Genomic DNA, 15,540 nt, shown 5'->3' with positions numbered 1-15,540 from the left:
TCAAAGAAGAAGGAGAAACATCATAAGAAGTCTTCTTCGCCAAGGTCTCACCGGCGTCATCGAGACTCCCGGCGCCGTAGAGACTCACGACGTCATTCCAGCAAGGAGTCTCGTTCGAGGTCACCTTCGGCTCGGCGTCGGAGGACTTGGGAGGTCAGCCCCACGGTCACGCCGCATCCATCGACGCCGTTGCCCTCTCCGGCGTCACCGACTTCGCCTGGTCAGGCGTCGGTGATTGAGGTGGTGCAGCCTCTTGTGTTTTCTCCGGCGTCGCAGACGTCGAGGCCGGCGTCGGGGTCGCCCTCGATCCAGGCACCCCAGTATCCGGCTTTTCCCACTCCTGGAGCCGATAGTACCGCGTTTCTTAATGCGATGTATACCATCTTTCAGCAGATGGCTCCAGGAGCTGCTCCGGCTGGTCCTTCGGGGCCCTTGGCCTTTTCGTTGGGTGATCCTGCGCCTCTTCGGCCGGCACCCTTTATGCCCTTTTGGGAATGTGGGCTCGGCGCCGGTGCCGGCGTCGGTGGCCGCTCCGGTGGCTTCGGATGTTTTGGCCCCGGAGGTTGCCCTTCCGTCGAAGTCAGGATTTTGCCCTGTGACTCCGGTTGGTCCATCGGCTCCAAGACCTCGTCCTCCGGCTCCTACCTCGGCGCCGAAGCTGCCTGTGGCGCCGGACGCGGCGTCAGATGCTTCTGGAGATCGGCGCCGTTCTTCGACGTCGGCGGAGGCCATGTCGACTCCGCGTATCGAGGAGAGACTTCATTCGAGGAGGCGTGCTCTCCGTCTTTTAGAAGAGCAGGAGTACCAGCGAGTCTTAGAGGAGGGAGAGATTGAGGACTCTGGAGACGGACTACATGGTCTGGATACAGCCAGTGGGCTGGACACTTCCCCTGAGTGGGACCTTTCATCTCCAGGGGAATATACGGAGGAGGCTGCTTCCTTTCATGCTGTGGTGAGGAAGGCAGCGAGCTTTTTGGACCTGCCTTTGCCGGTGGCAGAGGCGAAGCAGAATTTGCTGACAGAGGTATTGCATCCGGTATTATCAGGTATTGAAAACATTTCTATATTTAGATGCTACCCACCCACTTCCCCAGAAATGTGGGAGTACAAACAGGTGGACTGAACACCGTTTCTGGAAGGAGGAAAAAGTAGAATCATGGGATGGTAATCACACACGGGAAATTCCAGGAAGCATGTCTGATATCACATAGGGGACGGACTTACCACCAAATGGTGGTTGATGGTGCTCAAGAGGAAAAAAAGAGAGAAGAAAGGCCAGAAACTATTCCGACCCAAACATTAGATGGCAGAGTAGATGCACATTATATGAATCCAGTAATCTCTTCAAGTTGCAAAACTAAGCCTACTGGTAATTAATCATTTATTTATTCTTTGCTGGGTTTCGGGAGCTCAGATACTATTGGATTTCCCAGTGTGACTGATGCTTTGGGTTATAACTTCATTTTATGACTTGCAGCAAATATTTATTACATAACTCGGTGAATCAGTGGTTTCAAAAGGCTGTGGATAAATTAGCACTGGAATACATCTAGCCCACTTTTAGCTAAGGAATACCTCTTCCCCTCTTTGGTTCTTGTGACTTTCAGCTGAGAAGTAAAGAATGTGTAAAAACTTTGGCCACATTGTTGAACGCAAGTGGCACGAAAATAATCTTCCTGTAGATAGACAATTATAAGCAAGCTTTTAAAGGTTAAAAGATTATCATAAATCTGTTAAATCAGCTCAGTCTCATTTCTGTGCTCTAAAAATCAACTCAGCTGTCAATAAGCCATGTGAGATTTTCAAAATCGCCAAACTTTTTCTGCAGCCCAAAGTCTGTAATTCAGCTATTGCTCCCTCAGTACAACTATGCAATAACCTCTCAGATTTCTTTGAGAATAAAATAACAAAAATACAAGCAAAATATGACCCTTTTTCTAAAGCTCTCTCTTGGTCCTTAGTATCCTCATCTAACTACTCGTTTGATAAGTTTGAACTCCTCACTCATCAGCTCATCACTCATCAGCCATCTAAACTTGCTATAATTAGTTGCAAATCAGGTTCCTTGTCCCACGTCGGACCCCTACCGAGTGTATTAGCTGAAGTGATCAATTGTCATTAACCCTGTGATAAAATATTAAACACCTCATTAGAATCAGCCCCTGTTCCAGCTATTTTGAAGGAAACATAGGGAATGCCTCTCTTGAAAAAGTCTTCTACCAATCCAGAAATTCTGTCAAATTATAGTCTGTCTGTAGGAAACTGGCTCCGTATATACAATATCAAAATGAGATATAGTGTGCACAAAGTCTAGGGGGTTCCCCAGAGGCTCTCATTTGTGTTAGTGTGGTCGAGCAGTTAGGCTTATCAGAGGGTAGTGCAAAGCATTTCTTGTACACACACAGGCAATAAATGAAGCCCACACTCTGACTAAATCCAGGACACTTATTTCTAGAACCACAAGATTCAAGTTGCAGTTCAGTATATTTGCAAGTAAGTATCCAACATTTACACAATACCACTTTGTTTCAATTTGGCAAGTTGAATGATTTTCAAGAAAATAGCAAATGTCTGTTTTAAAGTTGGCAGTACAATTTTCAGAAACCGTTTTAGAGGGGAAGAAAAGTTATTACAGTGTTGAGGTAAGTACAAGACTTACAGTTCCAGTTTCCGGGGGCTAGGATGTCCACAGGTGGGGGTTCAAGGTAACCCCAAACCCCCAACACCAGCAACATGGGGCCGGCCGTGTGAAAAGGTTAAAGTTGATTTAAATTTAAAATGGTCCCCTATGGAGACTGGGGACACACTCAATCAGGCCTGCTTGAAAGTACCCTCGTTTTTGGAGGGCAGACCTGTTGGGTTCAGGTGAGCACGCAGTGGGCCACAGTTCAGCACCAAACACACACCCTCAGAGGCACGGGAGTGGCAGGTGCGGGGTGCAAACACAGCGTCAGGCTCCCAATGTTTTTCAGTAGGGGGACCCCGGGGAAATAAAGATGCAGCAGGCTTGGTCCAGGGTGTCGGTTCTGGAAAACCACAGGCTGGACAAGGAGGAAGGCTGCCTGCTGAAAGTTGCTGGACTAGTGGTTGGATTCCCCAAGGCTAGGGGCTGCGGGTGCATGGGTACCTTTAGGTGTGGGGAATCATCGTCCGGTTCTCTCGTGGTCAGGGGGTCTTCCGGACTTAGGCTGCATGCATCGTCATGTTGGACAGTAGGGGTCAACCCAGGGTGGACACTAGATCAGAATCACCTGGGGACCAGCTCTAGTCAGTTGGGACTCCAGGACACGGGCTGTGTGCATCGGGTGCAGTGTGGGCAGGACTCATAGATCTGGGGGGTTCTGGAGTCCTTTGTTGGAGTTTCTTTCTGGACAGGGCCGCTGTCCACAAGAAATCTTAGTCCTCTAGGGTGCAGTCAGTTCTCTTGAGGTTACTGGTCCTGCCGGATGCGTCACCTTTTTGTAGCAGGGCTTCAGAAGCTGGAGACAGACCTGTGGGGCTGGGGCCAAGTCAGTTGGTGTCTTCAGTCTTCTCTGCTGGGGGTCAGCTTAGCAGTCCTTCTTTCTTCTTGTCTTCTTCTTGAGGTCTCCAGGAATCTGACGAGCTAGGTTCAGGGGAGCCCTTAAATCCTGGATTTAGTGGTGTTACAGGGATCAAAGGGCAGTAGCCAATGGCTACTGTCCCTGAGAGTGACTACCGGTCAGTCCTGCACTAGACGTTTGGGTAAAATCTCTAAGATGCCCCCGGGGGCATTTTTCAGTAAACCCACACTGGCATCAGTGTGGGTGTATTGTACTGAGAAGTTTGATACCAAACTTCCCAGATTTCAGTGAAGCCATTATGGAGCCGTGGAGCTTGTAACCATAAACTCCCAGCCCATAAATTCAGTGTGGCCACACTGCACTTACAATGTCTAAGAATGGACTTAGACACTGTAGGGGCATATTGCTCATGCAACTATGCCCTCACTTGTGCTAGACTGACCCTGCCTTAGGGCTGTAAGGCCTGCTAGAAGGATGACTTACCTGTGCCACAGGCAGAAGTTTGTGGGCATGGCACCCTGAGAAGGGTGCCATGTCGACTTTGCATTTTTCTCCCCACCAGCACAGACAAGCTGCAGTGGGAGTATGCTTGGTGAGAGGTCCCCCAGGGAGCCATAATACATGCTGCAGCCCTGGGGGACCTTTCCTGGCCATAGGGCCTTGGTACCATGGGTACATTTTACAAGGGACCTATCTTAGGCCAGGTGTGTGCCAATTGTGGAAACAATGGTACAGTTTTTGGGAAAGAACACTGGTGCTGGGACACGGTTATCAGGATCCCAGCACTCTGTCAAGTAACCCTCAATATCAGGCAAAAAAGTGGGGGGGTTGGGTGAGTAACCATGCCAAAAAGGGCACTTTCGTACTCTGACATTATAAAGGGGAGAGAGCAGCTCTCATCTTTCTTGATTTGTCAGCAGCTTTCAACACCTTATCACATCCCTTACTACTTCAATGCTTGTATAGGTTAGGCATTTGCAGCCTGGTGCTTAGATGGTTTCAGTGTTTTTTGTCAGATAAAAAAGTCAGATTTGCCAGTTTCTCTTCAGACAATAAACGACTCAATTGTGACATCCCCAAAGGGTCTTCTCTGAGTCCTACCCTGTTTAATATATGTGACACCCAGCTGCTTTCTGGCACTGATCGAATCTTTTGGTATTAAGCTCTTCTTGTATGGTGGTGAGACTCTGCTGATTTTCTCAATGGACTGCTCTACTAACACCTTGGCTGCTTCTTTTAAAATGTGTCTAACAAAAGTAGATGCATAATAGCTTGCTTAAATGCTGCTCTGATAAAACAGATCTTTTTGGCTACAAAGATGATTTCTGCAACTTTTGCCTATTCCACCAGCTCCTATATCCACTGGTGGAAAATTGGGGTTTATTTTGAAAATGAGCTGTCTTTTCGCTTGAAGTGCTGGCAGTTACTGGCTCGTTTTTTCCCTATTTGAAAGCTCTAAAACAAATTCCTGTATTTTCTTCCTTTGCAGGTGTGCAAATCAGTGGTAGATGCCTTAATTACTTCCAGGCTTGATTACGCCAGTAGCCTGTACTTAGGTCTTCTTAGATTTCTGTAAAATTGATTTACAGGTGACTCAAAATGTGGCAGTGTGTCTGACTTTTGGACTACCCCCAGCACTGCTCAATATCGCATCATCTCATGCAACTGCACTGGTTTCCAATAGCGAAACACATGCAGTTTAAGGCTGAAAGACTCTTCTGTGGTATCTGTTCCATTTACCTCCAGGGTAGGCTTTCTCCTTTTTTTTCCCAGATGATTTTTTAGGTCATTTGATGCCTTATTAGTTAAAATTAGAGTTCATACCAGAAAGAAGGAGAGGAGGGGCCATTCTCTTTCCTAAGGGCTAAAGCTTAGAATAAACTCCCTCTTGCCATTTCTTCCATCAAGTCGGAGAATCATTTTAGGAAGCTCCTGAAGGCATGGTTTTTCACTACAGTGTAATTGTGTGCTTTTCAAATTCCTTGAGTTATCTAGCTATCATCGGGGCTTCATTCATTCATTCATTCATTCATTCATTCATAAGAAACTATTCTTTCTGCATCTGCAACTGTGTAACACCCACTTACCTTTTCTTAAAGGCCTTTATTGCTTTCTGGACCTCATTCCACTTGACACGTAACTTTCACTGGAGCAGTAGGTACCAAGCCGATTTCAACCGTGGTTGTTAGCACAGACAAAGAGTTCTGTGACCGGCATGCCACTTGGGATGTAATGGCAAACTTTCTGATGCAAAATGGCAGTGTGCGCTCTTTCCCTTAAAAGGAGGCCTTGTTTAACTTAGATATGTTAATTGGATATACTTTACGAGCGAATGCCTCTGGCTTGTACAATGTGATGCCTCACACCTCCCTACTTGCCTACACTGCAGTGTACCCAAAAGATGATTTACTCGACATAGTTTACTGTTGGGGAAAGTGTTCAAGCTTAAGGTTGGATGTCACTGGCATATTCTCAGTAGCCTGACCTTCCAAGCCTCTGTCTCTCTTGCGCGCTCATTTACTTTTACTCACACTGTTTCTAAAATAGGCATATTTGGGATGATTTGGAACTTGATAGATATGTGAATATTTCCCTCCACATTGGTTTGATCTCCCCAAGAGGAAGACTGCACACAGGTTGCATACAGAAGAGACTGACTGTGAAGGTCTCAATCAATTACATGGGCAAAGGATGACACTCAACTTTCCGATACATATGAAGCACAGGGTGCTCGCTTAAGATTTGGAGTTTCCTGCCAATTCCTCTGTGCCATAATGTATGGGTCAGGATGTTTAAATGTTGTCTGATGTAGAGTAGCATGTGATTTACCAGTATGGCTAAATCAATAGCAAATATGCTATTCTCAATCACAAATCGGGGATGTGAAGGTTGCACATCAGCTGGTTTGTGAATGGGAATGCAATTTATAATGCTACTAATAGGTCACATTGCCACCTGTCCTTTCACAGGAGGTTGCAAAACGACTTCTCTAATGAATATTGATTGTATAGTAAATAGTAATTTGCCAATTTGCCTTCCCCTGCGAATTACTGAAACCCAGTATTTCATTTCTTAAATTGAAAACATAAAAAAAACACAAAAAGAAAAAAAAATAGCCTTGCCTGATAAAGACACAGTTGCTACTTTTTTATATTAAAAAAAAAAAAAAATCCAGGAGCAGGCTGTGGTCTCCTGCCTACACACACTAAGGAACCCAACATGATTTCTAAACCTGAAGCTACCCCATTGGGTAGTATTATAATGCCAAACAAGTGGTTTCTGAAAAAAAGATTGACATAGTCCCCAGAGATCCAGGATTGCATCAAGGTTGAGGTAACCAAGATACCGGACTTCAGTGCAATTGAGTGTTTCGGCTGTCTGTGGGCTGGATCCAGTGGTAATGGTTCCCAGACAACAGTTGACATACCTGCCTTCTGCATGGGCTATCAGGACCGTACACAGTCACTTATTTTCAGTGTAACTTGGCAAATCAACTTGACAGATAGAGCCACATAGAAGACCATATTCTCATCACCACGAGACATCTATCAGTTTAGGCTGATGCCCTTTGGATGAAAGAATTCTCCAATTATCTTTGAAATGCTAGTTAAACATTTGTTGAACAGTCTGAAAATTGTCTGTGGTTTACCTCCTCAATATTGCTATGCTTAGGATTACGTAGAAAGAGCATCCAGATCACTTGGTTCTTATCTGTTGTGCCTGGGGCCAGACTGACCATAAAGACTACCAAGTGTCAAATTGGCCAGTCCTTTTGTCTACTTAGGGCACCTGGTATGTCTGGAAGTGAAGGCCCAGTCAGTGCTAGGGTGGGATATTCTCCCTCTGAGGCCCAACTAAACATTATTTCATGGCTAACTACAATATTTGTGACTAACAATAGAACTACAGTTGTACCTTGTTGAGCCTGAGCTCTTGAAATTAAAAAGCAACTTCAAAGATGCTTTCGGTGCATACAATATACTGTTTGGGACGGACACATTTTGGCACCAGTGAAATGTGGAGCAAAAGTGGAGGGTGATCCAATTAAATGATGTGCAGAAATGTTTGCATAGAGCTTATTGTCTGGCCACCAGTATTGCAAGTCAGCTGACTGGCAGGGAGAGAGACGTCCAGATCAGAGCCAGAATATGTCATCAGCCACTTGCATATAGGTATAGATTATACAGACATTTCACACCAAGACTCCAGCTCTTCCCAGTAATTGATCAGTTATTATTTACTTCCCTGTCTCCACCCCTGTAGCATAACTCCTGCTCTGCCCCTGGTCTAGACTGCCAACGTAGACTCAGGACTAACTTTGGCTCCTGCATTTTCTTTCCAGCGATGCCTGTGCTTGCTTTTTAACTCTTCCTGCTCTGATTTTCCTTTCATCTTTACTAGCCTTTCTTTCCCGTTTTGTCCTTCCTGTTCCATTTTGATTCAGCCTTTTTATTTCCTCCTTTTTCCCTCCTTTATTCTGTCCTTCCTTATTAATGTGTCCTTTCTTGTTTTTCTCATTTTGCCTGCCTTCATTTTCTTCGTTCATTTTGTGTTTTTACCTCTCAATCCTTTCCTGTGCTCTTTTTCTGCCATCTGTGATTGCCCCTCCACTTGTACTCTTTCCTCTTCTATTATCCTCAGATCTGTCCTCCACCTCTATTTGTGATGTAGTGTTTATCTTGCTTATTGTTACCTACTAATTCATGTACAAAACATTTGCTTCAGCTTCATGCTGTGCTTACCTTACTGTTAAAGATATCACAGCTCTGTTATATGTTGTGCTTACTACCCTTCCTCATTTGTGATTTATTGCTTTATGACTTGATCCTTGGATTTTCTGCAGTAAGCCTGTAAGTGAGGTTCTTCAGCATAGGGATTCCAGAGTAGTGATAGTACTTTACATATTCGTAGTCTTTCGAATTCATCAAATTTACCAATTGTTTGTAGCATCACAATATAAAACTTGAAGCAAAACTCTCTGTGTGTTGTTTTAAGACGTAAAGCCGTCTAAATGTAGAAAAGACATCTGGGTGTTATTTTCTAAAGTTGAAAATTTAATTTTGTTTTATACAGGTAAATCAAGAAACGGAAGCAAGGCACATACTCGGCATGATTCTGAAATACTTTTATAATAGACTTGGTAAGCAAGTCCATACTCTTAGATGACTGGGAGCTTTAGTCATTGAGAATTCTTGCTGAATTTTTTTTTCTGCTTTAAGACTTTTATTCTATAATTGTGTAGAGTTTCTCAACTGTTTAGCAGGTTCCTAAACCTACTGTTTTAAAGGCTAAACACACATTCAGCCATGGAAGACCGAGTCCACGTCTTAGCTTTACCATTGTGTGTATTTCTATTCAGCCTGTCACCAACAGTGGTAAAGCTACACAGTATTTGCAAGGTCAGTCATTCCCTTTCTGTATTCATTTCACCTGTTTATTCTTAGAATGTCATATCACGATACCTTAATAACTAAAATAATCTGTTATTCCAAGTCCATCATATGTCAGGTAGCATTTTTCTGTCTATCATTATAAATGACCATGTGGAAATAAAAGGTCCTAATTCCCGTTTAGCATTAAACCATATTATTAGGCCAACATTTTCAGCCTTTTCTAGTACTCATCTGAGAGGGTTCCTTTACATTGATTTGTCTTCTGCATCTAGCAGTATTTAGAGCATAGGCTTGCTGAGTTTTACACAGCATTCCATGTAGGGGTTTTAGTATCAAATTGAAGAGGAGCAGGGGCAGAAGACATCCATTGGATGACGGTTGCCTGGCTTAATTTTGTCTGAAGTCCTTTTTTTGATGCTTCTACTTCAAATGGTAGTACTTTGGATTTATATATTTTACAATTTGGATGCTTATAAATTGGTGACCCATCACCACCTCAATACCATCCATCACTGACCCCTAATATCCCCTCACCTCCTAAACTCTACACATCCCTGAACACTCAATAATACCCCTAAGCACTACCAATCCTTTACGTCCAAGAACCTCTCTGATACAAAATCTGTGCCATCCACAGAGCCACAAGGGTCTGATTGTTAATCTTCTGATGCATGGACTAAGTTTAATGCCCCATCATTAAATTAGAAACCGGTTGAACCTCCTTCCTAAGGCAATTCTACAGTGCAGTCTTTTGCAGACTGTGTTTCCAGGTTGTCAGTTGTTCTAGATGAGTTCAGAGACATAGCGAGAATCCAGACAATCTTTCCTTTGTGAAGAATGCACTCAAAGATGGCAATAAAAAATGGGGACGTGTTTAAGATGTTTATTTTAAAATCCTCAGTCTAGTGCATAAAATACGTAAGGTAACCCCACAGAATGCAAAAACAGTTGACCATGTTATGGCCAGTAAAACAATATAAATGTATCTAACATACTAATGCTCTAAAACTATTTCTAAATGCTATGCAAAACCTTAACTAAAACATTAAATAACAAACCTACCTTTTGAATTTCAGACTTTCTTTGGATGAATTGCACAGCATACCTTTGAATGGCTGACTCCAGCTGTTCCTTATTTGACTGCTACTGCAGAACCACGATATGTGCTCTTGGTGAATGACACCTTATGCACTGCTTATGGAATCAACTGTCCAGTTGAGAGTAGAAGCTGGCTCAATGTCCATATCCTAATCAGTGGTCAAGCCCTAGAGTTTATTTGCCATTTGACCACTGATTCCATCTCCTATTTTCAAAAGAAAACAGTGTTTGGAGACAATAAACCTTAACTAAGACTAAACTGAAATAGCAAAAAATGTGTTGGCTCCAGCCACATGTTGATGTTAAGCCTCCATATTTATAAACAAGCTTACACTGTAAGGGGCCATTTTGTAATGGCTGCACTTGTTTATATAAACAATAATTTTGTCAGCCTACAGGGTTGTCAACCATGATGATATTCACTTTTTATGTGTGTTCGAGGAACTTCACACGTCCTAATAGAGATAAGGGAAATGCTTACTGGAGTAGAGGATTGAAAACAGACTGCCCAAACAAGAACTGTCACAGTGGTCACAATCCCAGGATTTTGGGTTGAAATACCCTTATTTTGAGACATGTACCGTACTAAAAATATCATTAAACATTATGAATTTTAAGGAATTATACAATGTATCTATAATCATATAAAACATTGCGCATAAAAGTGTTTGAATGAAACATTATATAAAAGCACTTTAAAGCTATGTGAACAAATGTGTAAAAGCATTGTATACAGGAATACTTTGAGAATATATGCATGTTTATAAAAAGCAAACAAGGGAATATCTTTGGTTTCTGGCTAATGTGGCTAAGTACAAAAGATAAAAATATAAAAAGGTACAAACTGTACAATTTTTTCTATTTATCATCTTTTCAATTCGGATAAGCACGGACAGTTCTTTCCTTTGTTAGATTGAAAAATCACTGGGCACATTGATTAGTTTTTCCCAGTTGGTAATGGTGTTATGTAATTGGCATAGTATCTGGGAGCCTTGGCCACAGTACTTGGAAGCATTTGTATAAGACTGTTCAAAGGAAAAGGGTTTTTTTCTCCAGTATTGTATCTTTTATAGATTCACATGCTTGAATCTCCCCCTTCGTCATGATGGGAGTCCCACAGGAACGGTAATAAAAGCATTGCTAAAGCATTAGCATTAAACTCTATTGAAAAAACAATAGCAGTTAGTAGCCCATTCACTTTTATTGAATACACCCAAACTTCAGCCAGTCTGAGCAGAGACCCTGAAGCACTCATCCCTTGCAGAGCCCCATTACCTCAGATTTCTTACCGCATGTTGTGTTGTTGAGTCTCCCTGAGCTTTGCTCAGTCACAGTGTCACTGTTAACCTTTGTCCTGCAGTTTCCAATTCATATCTTCAGTTACTACCATCATCTGAGGTAGTTTGGAAGGGTGTCTAGCTGTGGTTTTTACACAGAACGTCTAAGTCTAAGAAAGGGCTGTTTAGGTCTAGCAAGACTTCTGCACAATCCAGGCAGTGTTCTTAAGATCCATGCAAAGAATGCCTGTACTGGCTTTATCCTAAACATCAGTCCAAAGAATGCAAATACTGTTGTACTTCTTCTGGGAAAACCCTCAAAGACGGTGAGGGAAGATTACTTCTGTGGCTGCAAAATAAGGCTGGCTCAGGCTCAGAGTGTGAATAGAAGAATCATACCACTTCCAGAAAGAAGTAGAATCATCGTTCTCTCACAGAGACTCTAAAAAAGTCTAGTTCTCACAAAGGAGAGACAATTGAGGAGAAAGAACCAAGGAAGGAGATAGCTGGCTCTTCTTCTGCACATCACAGGTTGGATTCAGCACCTCCATCTGCTCCTCGTAGTCCTTTCAAGGAGTCCTCTTCAGGAAAAAAATCATCCATCCATGGCACCATTGACAAAGAACTTACCATCAGCTGCTTCTGTGTCACCAACAGCCGCACCGTCGATGATGAGTTCCACTACGTCAACGATAAAAACAGTGACAGCGGCCGCATCGTCAAAGAAATCTGTGATCATCATTTACATCAAGATCTTCGAAGATTTCATCATCAACCACTCTGAAGCCGGTCGCTGCGTTTGCAGCTTCATCATCAACGAAGTTTCCTCTAGATGCTGTGTCGGCGCTGCTGTTGATGGGGAGGAAAAGAGACCTTGCATGTTCCCAGTACACACAACTTTATCTATGCCTCAGGACTTTCCCAAAATTTCCCCACTGCTTCCAGCACGTCATCTTGAGTATCAGGAGTCTGCAAATGACGGTATATTTGGCCCTGCATACAGCCCTTCACAGTTGAGGGTAAAATGTCAAAAATCAACGAAGAAGTAGAAGGTGATCAGTCAACCTACTTGGAAGGCGACTATTCTCCCTCTGATAGGGGGCATCCCTCAGCAATTCGATAAGTTCTATGAACATTATCCCTATGAATAGCAAGAAGATGAGCAGCATCATATTCAGGAACTTTGTTAATATTCCTATCTCACTGATCACAGACTTACGCATGATGCTACTGATTATTACAAAAGATTCCTGGATGCCAACCCATCGCAGCAGTTTTCACCCAAAGCGAAACCCCCTTTCGCAGCTTCTGCTCCACAAAGCACGTCTAGGCCTCAGAAAGAGAGACATAGACCTATAACACCACCAATATCAATTTGGGATACTTTCCAGAACAGCGAATATCCGCAATTGGAAGAAGGCGTGACTCAAATTAATCTCATTGACTATGATGAGTGAGATGATTATGTTGCACCAATGCCAGCATCTCCTACCCCACCAGCAGCCAATTCGCCACCTGTGGATATTGGCAGTTTCAACGATTTGTTTGACAGAGGGTCTAAGCACTTTGACCTTCCTATGCCATTTAAGCAAACAGTGTTCCTCTATGATTTTAAGGCAGGAACACAATACATCACTCTGGCCATCCCTATTGTAGATTTTAGTTGACAGGAAGGCCTAATGTGAATGAAGACACCAACGTCTGTGGCGGCTGTCATTCCAGAACTCGACAAGAAGCACAAGGCTCTTGAGAGTTCCCCTACATATCTTATTGGCCATCCCTGGAGAGATTCGGTCATCATGCAAGCTGCCCAGAGGAGAGCAAAAAATGATTCATCACTATGTGCAGCCCGTCCGGATAAGAAAGGCCGCTGACTTGACAATATAGCCAAGAGGTTTGCAGCAATGGCAGCTACTTCGAAAAGAGCCCCCAATCCCATGGCTATCCTGGTGAGATACGACCGGCAGATGAGGTCTGACATCTTGTGGCTGCTTCACTATCTCCCTGAGGACAAGAAAAAAGAGGCGAGAGAGATCCTGGCAGAAGGTGAAAAGGTTTCTTCCAAGACCGTAGATGTGGCCATGGACTTTTTTTCCACAGCCTTCAGGCAAATGGCTGGAGCGCAGTATTGAGGCACCAAGGTTGACTTAGAGCCACTACTTTCAGTCCAGATGTGCAGTCCAAATATATTGGACATGCCGTCCAACAGAGAATGCCTTTTTGGGAAACAATTTGATGATGCATTGCAGCCTATCAAGTTTGACAAGGACACAGCTAAGTCTCCAGGAGACTTACAGCAGAGGAGGTTCCAGTCCTTTCGAGGCAGAGGTAGAGGCCAGTATATCTCCCGACCGCAGTTCCAACAGAGGTTTCAGCTCTACTTTCAACAGGGTTTTCGTTCACAGTATTCGGCTCAGTCCTACAGTCTAACCACAACGACCACATTTTCTAGGGGTCGACGCCCTCCAGCAGGAGGAAAATCTCAAGATGGCAAAAGGAGGCAATGAAGTACCGCAGGTTCCTGTCACCACAGCCCCATGTCAGTTCAGCCACAAATCATCCAAATTCTTCAATCAATGGCAGCTCATATCGTCCGAGAAATTGGTGTTGGAAGTATTCCAGCATGGGCACACCCTGGAATTTGTTCACAACCTCCAAATTTTCCTCCTCTGAAGACAGCCCAACATCATCTTCCAGTTCTCAAAAAAGAAATACAATTAATTCTCTCAAAATAAGCAATAGAAGAGAGTGCCACACGACCAGCGCAATCTAGTCCGTAAAAAAAAAACATGTAGAATGGAATTTTTATCCAACCTTGATTGTTTTTTTGTGTAAGGCAGAAGGTTGCTTCAAAGACCACTGCCTTGCATGAATTTCCCTGATATCTTGGTATACGAGAGGAAAATGCTACTCTTATTAGCTCCTCACCTCTAGGTACACCACTAAATTAAAACTGGGCGCCAGTCATCCTCTGTGTGAATGCCGATGTAAGCATCAGATAAATGCGGCCAGAATACTGCTTTAAACGTGTGTAGTATGTCACCCTCAGTGTGTTTTTATGTTATAAACCATGTCTGGGGGATTTAAATGTCTATCTGGGGTCTCAACTTACATGTATTCATTAGTTGGACCACCAGAAACTCTTTGAGAGCCTGGGGAACTATTGTTATTTCGAATACGCTGTCTAGAAGTGCTGTTGTCCAAGTCCCATTCACTGAAGTATCCGTAGTTTGCATGGCATGTTTTTTTTTGCTAATTCGGCTACTTTCTTCTTTTTTTAACTTTGTTTAGGAGTTGGAATCTTTCAATTCTTCTTTAACAATAACATCAACTTCATGTCCTGATTTACTTTTCTGGTTGCTGCGTTCTTTTCTGCTATACTCAGTCTGTCCATTCTCTGTGTCCTTTTACTGTCAGAATCCTGAAAAGAATGGAAAGAACAGCTATCAAAATACTGATACCTATCTGGAGTTTTTTTATTTTATCACACTCCATAAACTTGTAACCTCTGTCAACTCCGGAGACCTACTGATCTCCAGAGTCAGTGGAGATCCAGTCTGCTTTTTCTGTTGTACCCCTTGTTTCCTTTTAGTGTATGTATATGTTTCAGAAATCACTTTTGCAACTCCCATTCACACTCATGAATAGGAATTGCTGCAAGCCGCTGGCGAATTGCCGGAGCTGCTGCTTCTCTGCGGATATATTACTCAATGATTGAGGAAACTGCTTCAAAAGTTCCCATTAATTTCATACCTAAATCCCGAGCTGGTGCGACTCTGTGCAGATTTTGTATTTGTCTAAATACATCTAGAACAACTGCAAGTGAAAGTGTACCGTGCATGGTATTGTGAATGCAAGCAAAAATACTTCTCCAGTTGTTGCACTCCTCTTTGGTGGACTGAATCCTGATGTGATTCAAGAACCTATGCTTATGGGGGAGTTATCTAAGGATAGACCGCTTCCAGCTGGTTAGTTTTGTGAACAGTCCACAAGGCAATTTCATCTGGTTTCAAGGGCACTATACCAACGGAAACATTTATGGTCTGCAACTGATTTGCCGGTATTACAACCTGCCCCAAGGAAAGTGCTCTGCCTGTTAAATTCTTTAATACATATCGTCTGAGTCGCCTGTGTAGGGCTAGGGCTACTATTTGATTTACCAGTCTTTCAACTTCTGCAGTCTGTAATTGCTGAGAGGATTAGGAAAAGCTGTGTAACTAGCCAATACGG

General features: G+C 43.3%; 1 protein-coding gene across 1 annotated transcript in view; it reads left to right on the top strand.

Annotated features, from left to right (window-relative positions):
- The window catches only part of TENT2 (terminal nucleotidyltransferase 2), a 568,493-nt gene that overhangs the window by 187,074 nt on the left and 365,879 nt on the right, over nt 1-15,540 (top strand). The window contains exon 6 of the mRNA XM_069223224.1: nt 8,616-8,682. Within this exon, the coding sequence (XP_069079325.1) occupies nt 8,616-8,682 (67 nt within the window). The remainder of the gene's footprint in view (nt 1-8,615; nt 8,683-15,540) is intronic.

The sequence above is a fragment of the Pleurodeles waltl genome, chromosome 1_1, assembly GCF_031143425.1.
Source record: "Pleurodeles waltl isolate 20211129_DDA chromosome 1_1, aPleWal1.hap1.20221129, whole genome shotgun sequence".
Classification (NCBI taxonomy): Eukaryota; Metazoa; Chordata; class Amphibia; order Caudata; family Salamandridae; genus Pleurodeles; species Pleurodeles waltl.
Note: the sequence above shows the minus strand (reverse complement) of the source record. Positions and strands in the feature narration are given on the sequence as shown.